The sequence below is a fragment of the Malus sylvestris genome, chromosome 7, assembly GCF_916048215.2.
Source record: "Malus sylvestris chromosome 7, drMalSylv7.2, whole genome shotgun sequence".
Classification (NCBI taxonomy): Eukaryota; Viridiplantae; Streptophyta; class Magnoliopsida; order Rosales; family Rosaceae; genus Malus; species Malus sylvestris.
The window spans coordinates 27,782,239-27,806,217 of record NC_062266.1 but is presented as its reverse complement, the minus strand read 5'-3'; the positions used below and the strand labels follow the sequence as shown (position 1 = coordinate 27,806,217).

The 23,979-nt window shown below is 35.8% G+C and overlaps 1 protein-coding gene across 3 annotated transcripts; it reads left to right on the top strand.

Moving 5' to 3' along the window:
* The first annotated feature begins 1,339 nt into the window (after positions 1-1,339).
* On the top strand, positions 1,340-5,363 carry LOC126627927 (glycerol-3-phosphate acyltransferase 5-like). 3 transcript variants are annotated; one of them, XM_050297494.1, is made up of 3 exons: positions 1,340-2,106; positions 2,234-3,124; positions 5,314-5,363. In XM_050297494.1, the coding sequence occupies exons 1-3, from the start codon at positions 1,534-1,536 to the stop codon at positions 5,335-5,337; spliced, it is 1,488 nt and encodes a 495-aa protein (XP_050153451.1). In that variant the 5' UTR covers positions 1,340-1,533; the 3' UTR covers positions 5,338-5,363. The 3 variants fall into 3 exon arrangements, with proteins under 3 accessions (XP_050153451.1, XP_050153450.1, XP_050153452.1); XM_050297493.1 differs by lacking the exon at positions 5,314-5,363 and adding an exon at positions 3,606-3,920; XM_050297495.1 differs by lacking the exon at positions 5,314-5,363 and adding an exon at positions 3,601-3,920.
* The last annotated feature ends 18,616 nt before the right edge of the window (positions 5,364-23,979 follow it).

Below are 23,979 nucleotides of genomic sequence, written 5' to 3'. Positions count from 1 at the left end.
GCGCATGAACAAGGCGGATGCACACTGGGATTAAGGTGGTCTCAGACAATTCGGAGGACGGGAAACAAACACATTAAGGTCTTCGGAGAACCCTCCAAATGTTTGGTACGAGTTTCTATGTGTTCTTCAAGTGTTTAATGTAATGTTTACTAAGCATATCTCGGCAGCATTCGACAAGTTGCGTTAACAACACTCGACAAACAATCTTAATAACATTCATCAGATTGTTTCGGCAAATATCAATATATGTTGACATATCCGCAACATAATTCGACTGACACAAACCCAACAAATGTTAATTTGATAAAATGCATTCATGAATAAACTGAAATTTATTTAAGCTATTAGCGCTATATTTCTATCTAAAAAATTTAGACCTTTAACATAAGAACTCTAAGTTTCAAATTCTAAATCTGCCACGGGCCATGAAAGTCAAATATTGTCAAAACGAAGTATATGAGATATTCCACTTTTTTTTATGTAATTTTTGTATTGGATACGAACGAAAACTTTACTCATGCGAAGTAAGTATGATTAATGTATGTCGTTTTGCTATTATTCTCCCTCATTTTCTAAGGCAATTGTAAACCTACATCTCTGAGATCCTTGTACTATGTCCATGTAAACTGTATAACGAAATCTTCAATTTTTTTTTAGTACATCGATATTTTTATACTAGGGGAAGGGAGAGTTCGGCTAAGCCACACACTGGGCAACCTAATTTAATATCAAATTCGTTATCAATGAGATTCGAATCTAAGACCTTTCACTTCTAAACGAAGAGGAATACCACCAAACCATAGTACTGAGTGACACGAAGGAAATTCGTACAATGTTCTTAATGGGGAAAGAAGAAACTCCGCTGCTTCTATTAAGAACAAGGAAATGCCATACAAAACTATATACATCAAAATCTAAAATGTGGAAAAAAACCAAAAGAGACAATCGAAACCGAAATTTCGCAGAAATTTCCTCATCAGACAGCTATATTGGGTAATTGGAGTCTTAATTCCCCATGTAACATGAACGTGGGGTGACCAAACCATTGTTACACAACTCTTTGCATGCCTTATATACGAAGATTGATCGAATAACATGAACTCTAATCACGTACGTTGTAAATGTTAAAAGTAAGTGACCTAAGTAAAGGCACCAAGTCAGACCTACTAGTAGGTGTGTACAGATGGACTTTTTGAATCACAAATTAAACGTCCACGTCACAAAGTTGTTGGGGTTAAGTAATCCATCTTTTGCGTGTATTTACGTGGCGTATAATACTTTTTTCGTTGCAGCTACATCCACCTCAAAAACGCAAAAGCAAAGAGATCGAATTAGAGTGAGAAAGACTGATCACAAACACAAAAGTTCTTATAAAGTAATTAGGGTTGTTGTAAACTGATAAACCGATTCATTCCTACATTGTTCTAACCAGTCAAGTACTCATAACCCAAGCCAAATATAGAACTTATAACCACATGATCCTTGGCTTAATTAATCCCAAACCGAGAAAAACAAGAAAGCCAAGAAAAACAAATGCAAACAATTACTAGCTCAATGGAGTCTATCGTCTCGGAGCTCGAAGGAACACTTCTAAGGGATCCTGACCCCTTCTCCTACTTCATGTTGGTAGCATTTGAGGCGTCGGGTTTGATACGGTTTGCCGCCTTGTTAATGATGTGGCCGGTTATTCGGTTTCTGGAGATGATAGGCATGGAGGAAGCCGGGCATAGGCTAATGATTTTTGTGGCTGTTTTTGGTATTCCAAAATCAGAGATTGAGTCCGTGGCTAGAGCGGTTGTGCCAAAGTTTTACATGGATGATTTAGATATGGAGGCTTGGAAAGTGTTTAGCTCATATGATAGGAGGGTTGTGGTGACTAAGATGCCAAGGATTATGGTGGAGAGGTTTGTTAAGGAGCATTTGAGAGCTGATGAAGTTATTGGTAGTGAGCTTGTTGTAAACCGATTTGGGTTTGCAACCGGCTTCGTTAAAGGTGAAGTTAACATATACAACCGAGTGGCCAATCTGTTTGTGGATGAGGAACAACCGACGTTAGGGTTGGGAAGGACTTCATCATCTGGTTCTTCATTTTTATCCCTATGCAAGGTACGTGCTAACTAATTAATTATGTAGCACATAACATAATGGTACATGCTAACTAATTAAGTAAATTCTTGGTCCCGTACGTACTAATGGAGTAAATTAATTATGCCTGCATGGCTTGTCTCTGCAGAAAGAAACCCACCCACCATTTATGATCACCAACAAAAAGCATGATGAGCAGCAAGTCCTCCGACCACTCCCAGTGATCTTCCACGATGGTCGACTAGTCAAGCGCCCAACGCCCACAACTGCCCTCTTAATCCTCCTATGGATGCCACTAGGCATCTCACTTGCCTTCATTCGCTTATTCATGGGATTGATATTGCCGATGAGGGCTATACCCTACATGTCTCAACTATTTGGGGGCAAAGTCATTGTGAAAGGCAAAACCCCACCGCCCTTCTCCGGTGGAAACTCCGGCGTGCTATTCGTCTGCACTCACCGAACCCTAATGGATCCCGTTATTCTCTCCGCCGTACTTAAACGTAGAATTCCAGCAGTCACATACTCTATCTCTCGACTATCAGAGCTCTTATCCCCAATCCCCACCGTTCGATTAACTCGTGTTCGGCATGTCGATGCTGAGAGAATCAAGCGTGAACTAACCAAAGGGGACTTGGTGGTTTGCCCCGAAGGAACGACGTGTCGTGAACCTTTTCTTTTGCGGTTTAGTGCACTCTTTGCTGAGCTTACAAACCGAATCGTCCCGGTGGCCATGAACTACAGGGTAGGGTTTTTCCATGCAACGACAGCTAAGGGCTGGAAAGCTTTGGACCCCATATTCTTCTTCATGAACCCTAGGCCAGTTTACGAAGTTACGTTCTTGAACCAGTTGCCTGTGGAAGCCACGTGTTCGTCTGGAAAAAGCCCTCATGATGTTGCAAATTACGTGCAAAGAATCTTGGCCTCCACGTTAGGGTTTGAGTGCACCAACTTCACAAGGAAGGACAAGTACAAATTGCTTGCAGGGAACGATGGAACCGTTTCGTATACTTCGTTTGTCGATCAGTTTAAGAAGATGGTGAGCATCTTTAACCCTAAGACAATGAAAGAATAAGATTTCGTTGTTTCTAGGACCGCCGTACGTGGATGTACAAATGAATATTAATTTCGTCGGGGTTAATTTGTAATTTTATTTTTTGTATTCGGTTAATTAATTATTATTTCTTGAATTGTTCAATAAAGTATATGATTGTAAATGCTGATCATTTTGTTTTTAACTGATTTTGGGACCTTTTTTAATTGTTAATTAAAGTATATGATGATTTTGATTGGGTGTAAATTAACCATGTGCTTACTTTGGGTTTTTTTTTGTTGTAATTAACCTTTTTCATAAGGTGTTTGGTTACAAATTTCTCTTTTTTCTATTTTCAACTTGTTTGGGATGAAGTATGTGTTAGAATGAGAGATTTTGTATGGGCTTATAAATAAGTTAAGTTACTCTTCGTATTGCCAATTGGTTTTATGGTGGAACCTCAACTTTCTTCATGGTATCAGAGCAGGTTGTCCTATTTGTGAAGACAAATGGCCCCATGCGCCCCCCGTCACTCCATTGAGTTGTCCACGTATTAAGCTTGAAAATTCACCATTAGTGAAGGGTCGTGTTAAGAATGAATCTCATATTGATGGAGGAGGAACCTTGCATAGGTTTATACCTAAGTTAGACTGCTCCTCATATTACCAATTGATTTTATGTTGAAATCTCAATTATTTTTACTTTGATTAGTGGACGATTAGTGGTTACAATGACCTTGCATAAGTTTATACCTAAGTTAGGCCACTTTCTTCAGGCTGTAGATATTTGGAGTGGAATGTGATTCTCAGACTACTGTTTTGTGATTGATGATCAATGATCTTTACTTTGATCAGCGGTTATATTATGCAATTATTTAAAGTCCTGTGGTGTTATTTCGGAGGATTATAGAGTGGGCCAGACCTTGGGCCGTGATATTGCTAGCTAGTCTTTTATTTTTTGGGCTTAGTCTGCACCCAAAATAATTTCTCTCTTTTTACCACGATTCTTTCTTAATTGAAAATATTAAAAATAAACAATCATATACACCCAAAAAAGAATGTATGCGAAAATCACTTCTCGATTATAAAATAAGAAAAATTAATGAAAATGATTTGAAAATTTTGAGTTTTAACGATATGGACAAAATAAAGGGTAAAGTGAATAGTACCATGATTGATTTTTTAGTGTAAAAATGTAGTTTTTCGTTAAAATAAACAGTAGCTAAATCTTTTTGTTAAAGTTCACAATAAAATAATTGCATTAGTGATCAAACCAATAATTTCGTCTGCACACAGTTTTCAAATGGATTGTTTAATACATACACACACACACACACCTTATTGATTAGTGGATTAAGGATTATTTTAACGAAAAGCATCAGAAAATTGTAAATATTTTACAATATTCCAGCAATTAATCGTGGGTTTGTTCAAATTATCAGTATCAAGAACTCGTTCCACAGTTGCAACCGAAACCAGAAGAATCTGGCGTTTTCAATTATTATCGGGAACCCAATCGAAACCCTCGTTCTGAATTTCTATATAAAGTTCTATGCAAATTACTCAAAGCATCTTCCTTACATTTTTGTTACTGAATAATTTATAAATGATTTGACGATATATCTTGGAAACATCCTATCAAACCTTTCATACATGTCTTTATTTCTAATCAAACAGAATCAACGGTTATAATTAAATAAGGATGTGTATGAAACTAAATAAGATGTGTGTTGATCATTTCCATATATCTTAATCCTGTTAGAAATAGATTAAATTTAGAATTTTACAATTTATCATAGATAGTATTATTAGTCATAATAAATCAGTATGGAGTAATTTTATTTGATTTTTTACTATACAAAATTGGTAACAAAAAGGATTTATGTGTACATTTTTGTATGTGAATATATTTTTCTTTATAAAAGTGATTGCTAAGTTCAAGTAAATTGCGGAGAAAGATATTCGAACTTTAGTGTAAAAATGACAAGTGAATTCATAATTTTCGAGTCCTTATTAAGAATAATCCATTTTATTGAAATAGGTCCGATTCCTTGAGTTTAGGATTATTATTTATTTATTGTTATTTTTTTTACTTCTTATTCATGCTTTAAACCCAATTCGTAATTGTTTTCTTATAATAAACCCATATCACATACTAATTGTATTATGTTTTTGTACATTTTATATATTATGCAGGTTGTTAAGGCCTATATTTACTAGAGAGGTGCAGCAAAGGGAAGAGAGAGATGGAGAATAGGCTTGAGGAATTGTATGTTAATTCCCTAGTCCTTGTGCCTTTATTTATAGTAATTAGGAGGAGAGAAACTTGCTCTCCAAGTAATACAAAGTATATTAGGAAAGATCTTCTAGACCCCAAACGATTCCTACTTTATCTCTACTTAGGATTTACACAATCATATATTGATAAGAACATATGTCACAACACAGGTGAGTTTATGTTAACTTTAGTGTTTTGTACACGCAGGGGCATATATCCCTAATTGATCAAATATTCACTTAGACGGGTATACCACATCCGTCCGGATAATTCTGCATCCATAAAGTGAAGGCCTTATCAGAACTGATAGGGTGTTCTTGTGGTCTAGAACTATTTGAATCAGTATATGTAAGTCATTTGGAAACTCCATGTAGGTTCGTATCAAGATCCCAGAGATACTACAACCACGTTTATAATGTTGCAATCAATCACATGGCGTATGAAAGAAACCATATGCCACAAGGCATCATTTTGAACTATTTCATTCATCTCATTCGTCATCAATTGATTCTTCTAGTTGACCAATCAGTTCTACGTCGACATTAATCAACGGAATGCGGTTCGTTATCGTCGTTTTTCATTTACGTCAGTAGTTACCATATAAATGAAACATCATTTATGATAATCTCATTCCGATTTCATATCTTATCCAAACTAGTATACAGGACCAAGAACTTCAGGTCTCAGGAGTAATCCGAATTTAATCTCATGAGATGATAAGGATCAAGACAACGATTGAGGGACGGATTCGTTCGTGCCACGTTCCTCCATTTTTTGGGAAGTGAATCCTCGAACCGAGTAATCTGCCACGCTTCTGGCGCATGACAGATTGATTAGCTAGCCGCCAATGTACGAAGGTCAGCCACAATTGTGGCATTCCTGCCTTCGGGTCGAAGGTCCGTTGTACATTTGGTACATATCTTTGCAGGCACATTTGCAGCTAGTATATGTGATCTCGTCACTTTTACTAGATCAGAGGAAGTGTCTGGTTATACCCTGACGATCTAGATTGCAATCGATATGAGACATAGTGGAGATGTCCACGATAATTCGCGTCGTTCTTTTATGAACGTTGACGTTCTTATCTCCCCTTAACGACGGGAAGACTGTTTCATAAAAGTGACAATCCGCAAAACGAGCGGTAAAGAGATCGCATGTCAAAGGTTTTTAGTAGCGAATATTAGAGGGAGAATCATAACCAACATAGATTTCTATCATTCCCTGATGACCCATTTTCTTTTGTATGTAAGGGAAACTCAAATGGCACATAGATCGCACAACCAAAGACGCGCATATGCGATATGTCGGGTTCCTATATGGTAACCAACTGACACGCGCTTTAAAGGTTGGGTCGTGACGGGCCTCAAGCGGACCAACAAGGTTACTTGCAATATTGCATGGCCCCAAGCAGAGATCGGGAACTTTGGTACGTATGACCAATCGATTACGCAATCATTTGAAGACGTTTAATGAATGTTTCTCCTGGGTCGTTCTGGGTATGAACATGGGACTTAAATGTTCAACTTCAAAACCCAACCGACATGCAATATCCATTGAAAGTTAAAGTTTTCAATGTATATTCCCCAACTTATCAAATCAAATAAATTTGATCAGATAATCAGGGTGGTGAGCCCTGAGCTTGTTAATCTGAGCTACTAGTATGGAGAATGCAATTTGTGGACAACAGCCACACGTGTGACCAACGTGTAAAAGCATCAACCAATACTATAAAGTATCTAAATGGTCCGTAGGGTGGTTGAATCAGTCCATTAATGTCCATTTTTTGAATCCTTTATAGAAAGATGAAGGGTGCTAAGGTATGATACGCATCCAGCTATAATGTCTTTACTTCGAGTAAAATGATGTCCAAAACGGCACATCATAGATCATCCTAGATATCCCAAACATACATCCATAACAAAATTCCTTAGGAATCGCGGGCGGCTTCTGGCCGGCCACATAATGGGCCTGAATGGGTGTAATCCACTCGTTAAGTGTTCCATCTTCTCTAGAATATGCATTTAGCTATATTCGTAGGAAGTGCAATATAGTAATATGCCAAGGAATTTTACTCCATTTTTCTACATTGGTTTCAATATGGTAATAATACTCTCATATATCTTTAAAGCTTAAAAATGGCGTTCTTCCAAAACGAATGAGTATAAGGCTTCCCTTTATGGTAAAATTAGTATCATTTGACAATATAGGATAGTGCCATGCCCCACAATCAGGTTGGATAAGCCTAAAAGGTTGTCAAGGGATGATTAGGTATAAAGTTAGCATAGAACCAGACATCTAACTTCCCCACAAAACATACCTAAGCATGAGTTAATTGTAGTCACATGTGGTAATTTTCGTTAATTAACTCTTTTATTCGAGAATAATAGTGACAGCCAAATACCAATCTTAAATCCGAGAATAAAATAAATTATTCACAAAGTAAATCAAATATAGAAGGGGATTCGGCCAATAAGGCCTTTCGTGTCAAATTTTGCTCTTCCAAATGTGTTAGGTGGAGCAAAATTAGTATCACATAATGACTACGAGAATGGTACTCCTCAACAACATTGGTAAAAGCACGAAAAAATTGCATAACCATTGATCTATTTCGTCAAAACTGAATTAGATTATGCAGGGTTGAGGTTTGGAATACTATCCTATATTCTTGAAGTTTTTAGGTGCCAGAGATCATTCTTCGGGCGTGATACAACCTCTGGGCATGCCTAATTCTACCATATGTTGTAAAACAAACTCGAAAATGGGATTGTGAGAAAGAGACGGACCCAGATTTGGGTTTGGAAGGCCTCTGCCGAAGTAGAGCATTATTGTTCGGTGCATCCCTGCCGAAGCAAAGCACCTTCATTCGGTAAACTCTAGCCGAAATTGGATCTATACCGTTCGGTAGCTCCCAGCCAAATTGCTGGGGTACCCTTCTCTCACAAGTGTAGTAGTAATCAGATCCGAGAAATTGGTAAACTTCCACTCTTTATACTGCTACTTCAGGAGCAATTTAGATATAAAAGGACTAGAAAGATTTTCTTCCAGTCAAAATTCGATCGAATATAAACTTCAGAATTGTACCTATTCATGGACGTAAAGGTTTCAATCATGTTTTGCTTCAAGCAAGATTTCATCTTTTCATGATTTGAAACGATCCATAGTGGGTCAAAGAGCCATGGAGTCCTCAGCAATGAGGTACTTCCACTTGATTATGCTTCAGGCATAAGTCTTCGAATGAAGAATTTGCTACAATGATTTCACAACTAGTCATAGTCAAGCAAGGTGTCATGTCTTGTATCCACATAAAGTAGTTTCTTTTTTGAAACTTTCAAATCAGTGAAATCGAACTTGTTAAGGGTTGACAATACGCTGAATGACGGAAATAAGAATGTGATTGGTGTTTTAGGAAATAAAATTTCCATAAACATCAAAGTTTAGAACATTCAAGTTCTAAGACATGATTTGGTTTAAGCAGATTTAAGCATGGAGAACTTCGGGTCTCAACATGAATGTTGCGCGTTAAGAAACTTCAAGTTTCTATGGCACATTTCCGAAACTTCAGGTTCAGAATTATGAACTATACCTGCAAACAAACGCAATATATACAAGATAGAAATATATAAAGCAAGAGAAAACCAATATATTATAGTGGGTAGCTTTAAGAAACTTCAGGACCCTTTGTGTGAAAGATTAGGGAAATGGCCCTAAAAAAATATGGAGCTTCGGGTCCAAAAAAAATAAAATATATATATATATATATATATATATATATATATATATATATATTTTTTTTTTATTTTAATTGGAGAAAAATTGGGTTAATAGAACCCAGGCCCAAATATGGGCTAAGAAAGAAAAAGTGCAAAATCAAATCCCGATTTATAGGGTTTAGGGTTTCATATGGGCTAAGTAAACAGGCCCAAAAGAAAAACTTTTTTTTTTCACACGAATTGGACTGCAGGTCCAATCTGAAAAAAAAAAACAAATGGGCTGGAAAAAAAATAAAAGGCCCAAAACTGGTAAGATAGCCAAACTGGGCTGGTTGCCTATTTTGTTCTCTTGGGGTATGTTGTCAAGACCTGGCCCAAAGAACTGAGGGCCCAAGAAAAATTGAGAACCAAGCCTTAGGCCCAAGCCATGGGCTGAGCACAAACAAAGAGGCCCAAGGCCTTGAGTCGGGTTGGGGACATCCCAGCGAAGGGTGTGCTGCCGACGACAAAACAAGGCACGGCGCTGCAGGCGGCGGTTATTCCCAAGCAGATGATGTCGGGGTTATGTCAAGATGATGTTCCAAACTATCTGAGGAGTGATAAATCTTGATTTCCGCGGAGATTTTGAAGGAAAACTCAAAGCTTGAATCTTGGGGAGGAGATTGGACGACATCTAGTCGTCGGCTTTCACCACTGTGATGACTTTAGGTCATCGAAAAATTGTGGGTCTCACCTGGAAACGATTGCATGTCGTCTATGTTTGTCGGAAATCATATATTTCAACTGAACATCGCACAATTGCGATGAGGTGGACGGAGAAGATGGTACGAACGACAAGTCATTCTGACCCGTGTCTCTAGCTTAGCGCAAGCTTTGGCTCAGCGACTCCAGAACGAGCTGTATGCTTAAGCTGAGGATATGTTAATTAAGCCCAGTTTAAAGAAGACTAGGGCATTTAAGCCCATTACGAGTTCTAGGGTTTCAGCAACCCTTTTTTCTTTCATTTTGTTTCTGTATTCACACATATTTAATTCATATAATAGCAATATTATGATTATAATGCATAAAAAATTTATGTAGAATCTAAAATTCGTAAATCGTAAAGTTGGGTCATGCATTATGGTGAAGGTTCATGCAATCAAGGTTGAAAAAAATATCAAGATAAACACCATTGTTTTAGAAGAACCTGGATTGCGTGATAAATATGGTGAACGGGTTTGTAGGAGTTCTTTCTTCAATTTTGGCTTTTATCTTCAAGCTTGTATCACGTTCAACTTAAGAAGAAAAATAAATTGAATCAATAAAAGTATATGAATTCAATATAATCAAAATTTAACCAATTAAAAATAATTAAAACGTAATACTCCCCTGATTGAAGATGAATAAATTCTCTTTAGCACAGCGTAAAGAGCGTGCTGATAACGTGTTATGGCCTATATTTACTAGCGAGGTGCGGCAAAGGGAAGAGAGAGATGAAGAATAGGCTTGAGGAATTGTATGTTAATTCCCTAATCTTTGTGCCTTTATTTATAGTAATTAGGATGAGAGAAACTTGCTATCCAAGTAATACAAAGTATATTAGGAAAGATCTTCTAGACCCTAAAGAATTCTTACTTTATCTTTACTTAGGATTTACACAATCACATATTGATAAGAACATATGTCACAACACATGTGAGTTTATGTTAATTTTAATGTTTTGTTGGAAGTTATTAAAAAGATTGAAAATAAACTCATTTTTAAATATTCAAATTTTTAAAAAAATGCATGAAATTAGAATGTTTTAATTTAGTTTTAAATTTTTAAAATGAGATACAAATACTAGTGAATAAAAGGTAAAATTGAACTTAACCTAGTAGCAACTCAGTTTTTTGACGCAAATTTAGATGTCCTAATTTTTTTAATTGAAATTTGGACTGAATTTTAAAGGAAGTTTACACATAAAATACAAAACAATGTCTTTGTTACGACGTTAATTAAAATACAAAATGAATGTGTGAATGGAAAGCGTAGGCATTCAATGATAAAAAGACAAAGAACCATGCGATGTGAGGAAATGACGATGATGACGTGTTGGGCAACGAACTAGTTCAAATCATGACTCAGCTAGTTAGCCGTGCCACATTCGCATCCTCAGACGAGCCGCTTCTCACTCCGGCTCGCCCATTTAGACCCATTTTTTGAAGGAATTATTTTGAAAAACATGTTCATTTGAGCAACATCATATAGCATGCAATTAACAATTAAAGGCGGAATCATGCTTACATGCACTCAAATACAAAACATTTACCCATGAAATTCAAAGCCTAGTAGATTGGTGAACCAATAATCAACTCAAAAATAAGTGAGTTGAAATTAATACCTTTGTAGATTCCTCTTTGCATAAGCAAAGGCTAATCACCCAAAGAGATAGGGCCTTCATTCCTTGCTTCTTAGATCCATGGATTTGGATGGAAGAATAGGTTCTCCAAGTTCCCAAAATTGAGAACCTCTAAGTCTCTACACCAAGGAGAGATTGGATGATGAATGAGTGACCTTGGAGGATTAGATGACTAGCTAATCACCTCCAAGGTGTTGGCCTCTTTAGAGAGAAAATGGAGAGACAATTCTCACCCATTTTCCCCAAAAATAAACCCTTATTTCACTTAATGAATATTTGGCTATAAAGTCATTTATATAGTCACTTCTTTAAGTGACCTAAATAACCAAAACCCTAATTCATTCCTTATGGCCGGCCATTTAGGGATTTTTGGGCTTTTGGGCTTTAATGAATCTTTATTCATTAAATTGTCATACAACTTAAGTTAATGGGCTTGACGTTCGAAGCCCATTGGGCCTTAAGGTCCAAAACTATCCCGTGGTCTTTAACGAACTTATTCGTTTGATTAATTAACATATTAATTAATCCTTGCCATAAATAATTAAACCATTCAATTAATCTTACTCATTTCATTTATTTCGTCCATCTCTACCTTACACGGTGTACGATCCATTAGGTTCCTTTTAGCGAGGTAGTGGGCGATTAAAACCATTTTACATCGATTGTGAATTGAAACTATTTTCAATTCTCCCTTTAGTGATTACACACGTTTAGGGCTTCCACAAACCATGAGTGACACCTAGCCGTATGTCATGGTTACCCAAGCTAATCAGAAGAGGTGGAGAACCTATTCAGTCTGGGATTACAAATGCAATACGGTCCTTCTCTAATCTAATACTCTTGACCACATTGTTTGGTTTGATAGTTTATTTTCTCATGTCTACTATCCAATGTGTGTCTTGTGCTTATATGATTACCTTGAATGTGATTAGGAACGCATTCCCAAATCTCATTCATACTCTGGCCAGAGATTCAAATCATATCAGAGAGTATTCTCCTTCAAACGGTTTGAAGGTTAGAGATCCCTTGTTGCGCATTCACTTGTCTCCATAGCTAAGCGGCTTGACCCCAACGATGCCGTGGACACCCTCCTGGTGGGATGACTTTGACATAATCAAAGATCAAGGTCTTAACCACAAGACAACTATGATGCCTCAGGTCAAAGGACTACTTTGCATTATCCCAACCATGAGTTCTCATGTGACATGGAATATGAGAACTCTTCGTTGATCGCGTTCAGTGAACTCATTCTCTATTGAGCACCTACCGCACTTGTCTTGATGTCACACACACCAATGATTCGAGACTAATCACTCTCCCTGAGAGAAGACATAGTACGTACCGATCTTGACGGACTGTCAATGCCCAATTGGCAATCCTATGATCAGGAACGTTTAGGATGTGTCTACGAAAGAATGGTCTCAAGAATCTAACTTCATTAGATTACATTCTCCCAATCACAAATTCCTTGGACTTTATTGTTTAAGCATATAACATTTATATGAGACGGCTCAAACAATAATGTATGCCCTTTATATGTAAAACTAGATTAGTTTAACATGTGAAATGTCCGTAAAGTATCATCACATGATTGGCTTTAGGGCACATTTCCAACAATCTCCCACTTGCACTAGAGCCAATCAGCTTGATCATCAATGATGATATCTCTTCTGTAGTCATTTCATAAATGGCTGAATAGTAGGCCTAGGCAGTGGATATCTATATGTGTTATCCACAGAAGCAACCTTGAGAATAACGACGTCACCATTATACATAATTCTCAATCATGTGGTTCAGTCTCTCATTTGTGTTCGGATCTTGATGAGACCTTGATTCCCAGGCTTGAGCTATCGCCCCATTAGTGTCATACACTTTCTGGTTGGAACCGAATAGAGAGTTCATAAATGAACTTTCCCATCCAAACAACATTGTTGTAAACTTCTATATGGCAATATATCTTGCATTCATAATGGAACACACTAAAGTCATTACTTTAATGTTTCCATCCAAATATCTCTTTAGTCATAATAAAGAGATATTCGTTTATCTCTTCATTCATAATGAAGAAACATCCGATGATGGATTAGATTCATAATCTAATACATTTACGCTTCCCTTACGTTACTCTAATTCTTCCTCATTCTTTGAGGAATTTATCCTTTAGTATTTCTCAAATACTTAAGGACTCACTTGACAGTTGCCATGGTTCTGATCCTGGGCTTGCACTGATATCGTCTTGTACCGTTCTAGTTACAACTCATATCAATGTTTTTCATACAATATGAAATACATAAATCACCTTTCTGCGTATGCATAAAGGATTCTATTTACGCATTATTTCTTTGGGAGTCAAAGGGGCACGTTCCCTTTGAGAAGGGCAACTTACTAGTCTCACTAGAATCGTCCTTCTATTGAAGTTTATCATCATATGAGAAACTTCCTAGCATCCATTGTCTATTATTAGGGATTGATATAATCCAATTATATCATGAAATATATCACTATAGATTTCCATCCCTTGTATATAGACTTTATCTCCCATATACATTCTATCTTCATATAATGTATTAAAGTCATAACTTTAACGAAGAAGTATTCTTTTCATTTCCAAAATTAATATATCATATATATTTAAATTTTAGGAACATGATTAACTCCCACTAATCTTTTGTAAAACTAGTAAACAAAAGATTCATTTACATCTTTATGAGAAATCAAACGATTTGATCCTTTTCTCATAAAATGCAAATAGCTCCCACTAACTTGCTAAGATCCATGATGGATGGATCTCTACAACTTACATGTCTTGTGATTAGTAGTTTTACACATATATTATCAAGACTATCTTAATAATGGTTTCGGAAACCCATATTATGTCAAAACATTGAATCACCATTTAGTTGTAGCTAGCAATCTTCGAATTAATTGAAACTAAGACTACGTCAAAAATGGTTCCTTTAAAGTCAACCATTCTCTTTGATTGTAGTCACCTTAAGCTACCAATTAGCTTTGAAGGTTTCATTATTTCGAGTCAAATGGTACTTTACCATTTCCTTGAGTATATATCGTATATGCACTCAATGTAGTCATAAAGTTCAAAACCATTCAACTGAGACGGTTTATAAATCCTTATCGACTACCTTGAAGCTTGTGGTATAGGAACTAGGTTGTTATATTTGTTGATTACTTCCTTGTCTCTCAAAGAACCCATTCTTCGAGTTCTATCTCTCGTTCATTTGCTTTTAGGCAAATCACATTGTATTATTACAATGAACTACCCAACAAAACAACATTTGTTAGTTGGTTTATAGAAGCGATATCCAAAAGTTATTTTAAGGATATCCTACAAGATTGTTATCAAACAAATATTGCTTGTTAGCACACAACCCCAAATCTTTAACATGCTTAAGATTTGTCTTTCTTTCCAACTACATCTTATGGAGTCATGAAAATATTGGAAGATCTTCTCATTGACAATCATATTGTTTTTAGAAGTATATATCCTATATATGGGTAATAGATAACATTTAACGAACTAAATCTTATTCTTGTTCGTTCTTCTCCTAATGGAGAAATATATTATCTTATGATGCTATTTTCCTTGATATCTTTCAAGGAAACTCATCTAAAGTGTTACCTTTCCTTGGATCAAATCTAAGGAGGTAAATACTTTAGACGTCTTACTCATCAACTTACATTACTTGAATTCTTTGAAACATTTTGCAAAGTATTCGGACTTGTGTTTATTCAAAATAAACTATAGTCCAACCGAGAGTGATCTTCGGTAAATGTAATTCAACATGAGTAGTATTATGTTTGTGGACAAGTGCCACTAACATCTAAGTGAATTAACCTCAACAACTTTGTGATTCTTTCTTCTTTCCAAAAGAATAAAGATTCAAACATTTTGCCTCTATACAATTTTAACAAGAAGGTATTGGATCCGGATCTAACGATCCAAAGCGTCCATCTATGACCAACTCGTAATTTATGTTTTAGAGGTATCACAACTTTAGTTGAGATTAGTCACTACCTTGCAACCTTTTGGGTTTTAAGCATCATTATTTTCTAAACAGTTAACACTACCATATTATCTCTACTATAGAGATAATTAATTAGATTACCATAATCCAATCATTGATTAATAAAGAACATTGTTTTGTCAAACAAAACATTTATCCATTTCACATAGTGACGGAATTTAGTTCCTTAAAATTGGAATACAAAGACAATCTATGTTTTTCCAATTTCTTTGGTAGTTCATATGAGGAAGTAAGTACCATCTGCTTTCGCAGAGATCTACATTTGATTCACGCTTCGAATGTGAAGTACTTTCTCTTCTCTCATTAATCTTCTACTTCTTATTAGCCACACTTTTACAACGATTGTAAAACATAGTCACTAATACGGAATCATGCATTCAAGTAGAAGAACCAACTGTTTTGAACTTTTCAAGAACAATTTACAACACCTTCGAAAGATGTGTTCTTGACACTTGCAAGACATTTCTTGCAAATACCCCTTCCAATGTCCATCCTTTCATAAAGAAAGTTTGTTCCCTTGGAGTTATTTATCTTCTTTATTTGACTTCTCCTTGGACTACAATAGTCATAGTCCCTAAACTCCCACTATCTCTCTTGAAACCTTTTTCAATTGTGTTATACACATCAAACAATTTTGGAGAGCATGTGGTTTATTGTTCACTACATAGTTTACAATAAACTTAGTGAACCATTAGGATAGGGACACAAAGGTGAAGTCCTTGCCTAGTTTCCGTCTCGTTAAGTGGTTTATCACTTCAACATTCAATGATTCAAAATCATCATAAGTCCATGTTAATGGACTATTTTTGTCAACCAACCATTATGTTCTAAACATAATTACAAACCTTCAAGAGTTGTACAAGGCAACTCTCATTTCTTCATACAACAATTGTAAATGAAGAATCATGGCACATTAAGTGTTCATGCCTTTGTGCTTTCTTCTCAAGTTCTTTGTTCATTTAACAAAGAAACAAGCACTAAGTGTTTGCATTGACTAAGAGTTGTTCAAAGCAACTCCTATTTCTTCATACAACAAATTGTAATTGAAGAATTATGACATTTAAAAGTGTTGTCCTCTTTATGATAGACCTTTTCTAACATATTCTTCTAATGATACATTATCAATAGTAAGATTGTGAGGATGAGACTACTTAGATACATATGCAATCCTTTTAAGACATTCTTTGGGATTGTGGTACCTAAGTCCGGAAACTAAAACATTCGGTTTTGTCAAGTGTTGGATAGCGTATGCAAATATATTGGTAAACAAATACATAACAAATATAAATTGATTGATTTTAAGCCATTTGATTCGGGTCTTTAAATCAAAATAGCACCACCCACTATTTTTGGCAAATTCCATATCCCTCATTTGGAATTCGAGAGTTTTGGATGAAACTCCTAGTAGGTTATGGGAGGCTCACTATTACCAAGCCCACCTCACGATGATACGATATATGGCTAGCAATAATAATAATGAGAGAGTACGCTTACTCATTTGCAACTCATGCAAGTACCCATCTTATTTGGCCTCTAGAGAATGTAACCTCACAATGATATGATATTGGTTCCATTGCACTTAGTTAAGTTCTTCCCACCATGCTTAGTGTGTGAAGGGGTTCAAGAATAGCCTCACGATGATACGATATATAGCTATCCTCGTTGCCTACACTCACCTCATCATATGTATATGGATTCCTCCTGAGTATAAGCATGCACTGTGTACTCCCCCATGATAGGGTGAAGCCGGTGTACAAGTCATAAACGATTGGATCCCACCACGGTGGAAGGCCACGAAGAGATATTCTAAACATCTCTCGCTTATCAACTTAATATTGGTTTGGTTGAGGGTTTTAGGTCTCATCACATATAAACATACATTTTAATCTCTATTAAAACTATTTTGGTCCTATAACAACTATTGGTCCATCTCATTGTTTTAGTTGTACATAATACTCCCACTATGCTTTTAAAACGATTTTTAAAGCAAGAGTATATGATACTACTAACATAAACTTTGCATTTATTTGATGGACTACATAGTTGCCTTAGGGCCTAAGGATGATTATGAACCTTTGTTTAGATTCAACACGAGCCTTGTGTTGAATCTCGGTCTAGGAATGGTGATTGATTTTAGTTACGCGTTTAATCACATTAAGGCGTGTTGTCTTATGGGCGTTGGACCCAACTACTTCATTTTCATGCATATCGTATAAAGCAAGAAAGAAGTACTTCAAAGTAAAGGTGAGCTTATGCTCATTACAACATTTGCATATAACAAATTACTTTAAAGTAAAGAAGAGCTTAAGCCCTTTTACAACATTTGATCAAATCAAATTACAACCAAAATTTAATCTACACATTCCCATGGTTCAAACAAATTTGAAACGCCTTTCACATAGCTCAATTATATTAGGCTTAGGTTCATAATCACCCTTTAATTAATTAACACTTTAACTAATTAATTGAATGCAACATTTTCATTTGGTTTTTGTATCCATAAAATTGATTTAAATTGAGCTAAACAAAATGAAAATCCAATTCTCATTTAAAGAGACAAAACAATTTTGTTCTCATCCTATTTGGGCCATCTTGCAATTAACCTCAACTTTTGGGCCATATTGCAAATACAAAAACTTTTGGGGTCACTTTGTATAATACACAAAAGTCACAACTTCATGTAAATACAACTAGAACCCAAACTTTTAATAATGCAAAAACATCATTAAAGGATCAAAACAATTTGTCCTTTAGCGTTTTTGGACCTAAACGTAAAAACGTAAACTTTTGGGCCAAAGTGCAAATACACAAAAGTATCAAAACTTTATGTAATTGCATAAAAGCCCCAAAAGTACTCCCTTTGAGGGAGTGGCTGGTTTTAGGGAGGGATAAGGTTGGTGTGTGTGTTGATTTGTGAGTTTTGTCAAAAACATGCAAGTGTATGTAAGATAAGATATGTTTTTTGAAATAATTCAAACACAATTATTTCAATCATCATTTATACAAATATTTAACACTTTAAATACATAATAAATCATTTAAAAACATATCACATAAACTTTATGAAATAATTCAAAACTTTGAATCAAAACACCAAACCTTTTTGTTCTTGGCAAGAACATCAAGAACAATGAAGAACATCCATGAAAAACCCAAATTTTTCCATGAACTTTTTCCACCCAAAAACATTCCAAAACCATTCTTACTTAAGGGAAATAACATCTAACCAAACTAGGGTACTTAGGGGTTCCAAAGAACACATTAAAACACTTTTAACAAGTCAAACAAGAACCCAAAAATTCACCCTTTGATTTTGGCCGAATTTTCCCAAAAGCATGGCACCAAATTTTAGCTCCAATATTCATGCTCATATGAACAACATCTACAACATTTGAGATAGCAAATTTTCCAACAAAATTTACTTTCAAAGAAGCAAGAATAAAGCTTGTAACAATTACAACTTTTAGATCACAAACTTATGAACTACAAAACACAAAAGGATTCACCAACTACTAGACCTAGGCTCTGATACCACTTGAAGGAATTATTTTGAAAAACATGTTCATTTGAGCAACATCATATAGCATGCAATTAACAATTAAAGGCGGAATCATGCTTACATGCACTCAAATACAAAACATTTACCCATGAAATTCAAAGCCTAGTAGATTGGTGAACCAATAATCAACTCAAAAATAAGTGAGTTGAAATTAATACCTTTGTAGATTCCTCTTTGCATAAGCAAAGGCTAATCACCCAAAGAGATAGGGCCTTCATTCCTTGCTTCTTAGATCCATGGATTTGGATGGAAGAATAGGTTCTCCAAGTTCCCAAAATTGAGAACCTCTAAGTCTCTACACCAAGGAGAGATTGGATGATGAATGAGTGACCTTGGAGGATTAGATGACTAGCTAATCACCTCCAAGGTGTTGGCCTCTTTAGAGAGAAAATGGAGAGACAATTCTCACCCATTTTCCCCAAAAATAAACCCTTATTTCACTTAATGAATATTTGGCTATAAAGTCATTTATATAGTCACTTCTTTAAGTGACCTAAATAACCAAAACCCTAATTCATTCCTTATGGCCGGCCATTTAGGGATTTTTGGGCTTTTGGGCTTTAATGAATCTTTATTCATTAAATTGTCATACAACTTAAGTTAAAGGGCTTGACGTTCGAAGCCCATTGGGCCTTAAGGTCCAAAACTATCCCGTGGTCTTTAACGAACTTATTCGTTTGATTAATTAACATATTAATTAATCCTTGCCATAAATAATTAAACCATTCAATTAATCTTACTCATTTCATTTATTTCGTCCATCTCTACCTTACACGGTGTACGATCCATTAGGTTCCTTTTAGCGAGGTAGTGGGCGATTAAAACCATTTTACATCGATTGTGAATTGAAACTATTTTCAATTCTCCCTTTAGTGATTACACACGTTTAGGGCTTCCACAAACCATGAGTGACACCTAGCCGTATGTCATGGTTACCCAAGCTAATCAGAAGAGGTGGAGAACCTATTCAGTCTGGGATTACAAATGCAATACGGTCCTTCTCTAATCTAATACTCTTGACCACATTGTTTGGTTTGATAGTTTATTTTCTCATGTCTACTATCCAATGTGTGTCTTGTGCTTATATGATTACCTTGAATGTGATTAGGAACGCATTCCCAAATCTCATTCATACTCTGGCCAGAGATTCAAATCATATCAGAGAGTATTCTCCTTCAAACGGTTTGAAGGTTAGAGATCCCTTGTTGCGCATTCACTTGTCTCCATAGCTAAGCGGCTTGACCCCAACGATGCCGTGGACACCCTCCTGGTGGGATGACTTTGACATAATCAAAGATCAAGGTCTTAACCACAAGACAACTATGATGCCTCAGGTCAAAGGACTACTTTGCATTATCCCAACCATGAGTTCTCATGTGACATGGAATATGAGAACTCTTCGTTGATCGCGTTCAGTGAACTCATTCTCTATTGAGCACCTACCGCACTTGTCTTGATGTCACACACACCAATGATTCGAGACTAATCACTCTCCCTGAGAGAAGACATAGTACGTACCGATCTTGACGGACTGTCAATGCCCAATTGGCAATCCTATGATCAGGAACGTTTAGGATGTGTCTACGAAAGAATGGTCTCAAGAATCTAACTTCATTAGATTACATTCTCCCAATCACAAATTCCTTGGACTTTATTGTTTAAGCATATAACATTTATATGAGACGGCTCAAACAATAATGTATGCCCTTTATATGTAAAACTAGATTAGTTTAACATGTGAAATGTCCGTAAAGTATCATCACATGATTGGCTTTAGGGCACATTTCCAACATTTTTACCTTCCAAGAGAGTGAGTGGTCTTCTTTTTTTTTTTTTTTTTTTTTTTTTTTGGATTTGAAATGTAAACTTCATTAAACCGAAAGAAGGTTATAGGCAAACACAAAGGAAGGTAAAATAATCCAAATACATTGGGGGAAACCAGATACATAAAAGCTTAGCCCCATTAAATAAGTAAAACAAAAGAGTAAATTGTAGTTATGGTCCCTTAACTTTAACTCAATTAGAGCAATGATCTCTCAACTAAAAATTCATTACCATTGGTCCCTCAACTCATCAAAACGTGCAGTTATGGTCTCTCAACTAAAAATTCATTACCATTGGTCCCTCAACTTTAATTCAACTGGATAAATGGTCTCTTAACTTTAACTCAATTGTAGCAATGGTCCTTCCAACATAACTCATTTTGACAAAATTTTTGACGTTGTTGACAAAGAAGATCATAATTACACACTTTGATGAGTTGAGGGACCCTAATTATATAAATGGTTATTCCAACATAACTTATTTTGACACAATTTTGACGAAATTGATGAAAATGACTATAGCTACACATTTTGATAAGTTGGGGGACCAATGGTAATGGATTTTTAGTTGAGGGACCATTGCTCTAATTTGATTAAAGTTGAGGGACCATTGCTACAATTTACTCCAAAACAAAAACCCGAATCCCTAATCTCCAATCGCATAAAGTAGCGTCCGACTCTGTCACCACCACAAAAGTCATGCCAGCATCTGCCGAAACTATAACACTAAAGAAAATGACCGAGTGGTGAAACCGACCAAGACATCGCCAATGACGTAGTCACCCACAAGCCTAAGGTGGGCTGTAGCCCAGGGAGATTTTCTGTAAGAGTAGTGTTATCCATGGACTCATTTTTACTACTCACACACTCCTCTTAATTTTCGGTTGTTCGGATCGAATGAATTGAAAATGATCACAGATACAAAATTAATAAGGCTGTGTTAGAGGTAAAAATGGGTTTGTGAATAGAATTATTCTTTTGTAAACTCATGCTTATAGCCTACTCAATTTCAATACGTATTATTATTTAATGTATATTTAGTAGAGGATATGTAGTAAATAATACGTTTTATGCTAAAAATTATAAATTAGTTATATCTCTAGTCCCCCTTTATCCTATTCTTTAAACAAAAAGACCATTTACCCTATGTAATTTAGTCTTTGTGTTTCTTACTCAATGAAAGATTTTTTTTTTAAATCCACAATTAAATCTCTATCTACGCAATTCCTTACTTTCTGTTGCGATTTTCGAATGAATGTCACCTTTGGTATGTTCTTAATCACTTTATTAACTTATTCTTGATATAATTAGTAGGTTAGTTTTATATGGTCCTTGAATTTATCAGTTACGGTTATGATTTTAAGAATAGTTTATATTATATTGTTGTTCTTTTATATTGATTATTATATAATTTTATATGAGCAAAAAAATAAACATATGGTTTTATGGTACTATTTTCAGCTAGCCCACCCAAGAAAAAAATCTTGGCTTCGCCCTTGGACATCGCCACACCAAAGTACAAAACCTGTAACCAAAAGCACACCACATCCAGATTTCTTCACCATAGACGCAAAACCAAGAGATAGTCACCGAATCCAAAACCCACTCACCAATCCCTGCAAATATATATAAACAAAGTAACACATGGATAGAATGTGAGGATAAGGGGTATGTAAAAATACCCTTACTTTAACCGTAGCCGCAAAACATTTGGCCTTGAGATAAATCCGGCAAGCTGGTTATGGGAAGGAACGTGAGGGAAAGAACTAAACTTGGCAACCATATCTGGCCTAGAGTCGGCAGATCAGAACAAAGGACCGGGAGGGTATGGATTATGAGGAAGGGAGGCAAAGGGAAACAGTGAGGGAGGTGGAGTTTTGAGTATGGAAAGTAACGGTTATAGGATAGGGAGGAGTGGAGAGGAGGGACATGAAGCCCAAAGGTGAGACAAAACTCACGGAAAAAATGGAAATAGAGCTCACGGAAGATGAGAAAAATTTTAGGGAAAAAATGAAAAAGAGAAAAAGAAAACAAGAGAATGAGGGAAAGAGGAAGGAGATTTGACAAGGTAGCCACCAAAACCCAGGCCCAAGGCTAGGTCCAACTGCAAGGGTGATTGCAGATTAAGAAACCAGAGAGAATTTCATGTGGTTTCTAAAGAGAGATAGAAGGGAGTCTTAGTGACTTCATAACAACCTAGATCTAACCTTTTAGTTTTATGTGAGTGAGTGGTTAAATTCGTAATAAATTAATTATAATAATTAATTTAAATTTATTTTTAACGAGTGTTCAATTTAAAATTTCTAACTTAGGTTATCTATATTTCATTAATCTAATAGTTCTATTTCGATCTTATAAACTAATGAGTAGAAATAAATGGAGTCGGATCGAAAACGACAATTTTTTTTCTTCTCTTTTCTTCCAAAAATAAAAATAATAAACATAAAAAGATCAAAACAATGTGCTAATTTGAAGACATGGGGCAAAAGTAGGGGTGGTTTGGTATGAGATTGTTTGGACCTGATTTTACACTATCGGCCCGTGTAATTAAGGCCGTTGAGTAAGCATAGTTCTCAACCATCAGATGGAAAAATGAAGATATTTTTGTTAAATGATAATATTATGGTTTTTATCATAATTATCTTTTAATACGAATTATATGCATCTTCTTAAACCAGATAAATATGATTCGAATTATATCTCAACAGAGAGACAGGTGGAACAGTTCCATTTAATTTGGGTTTGTTAGCAATATACCGTGTGGGTTAGAGCAACTCGGCTATATATATATATATATATATATTTTTTTTTTTTTATTGATGGCTGCCGTAACATGCATATGGCAAGGAAAGGAGGCCTAGCCTAGCTAGGCTTCTAATATGATGAGGTTTGAATAGTCAGGATGCATGGTTTTGGGATAATGTTGAAGTCAAGATAATGATGCAAATTGGAGCAGATAATGGTGCATGGGAATTTGGATGGCAGTAATCCACGACATTTAAATATTATAACCAATCTTTGGGTTAGATTGGTGTTCTGCAAAGATGAAAGAAGCATGGCATTACAAAA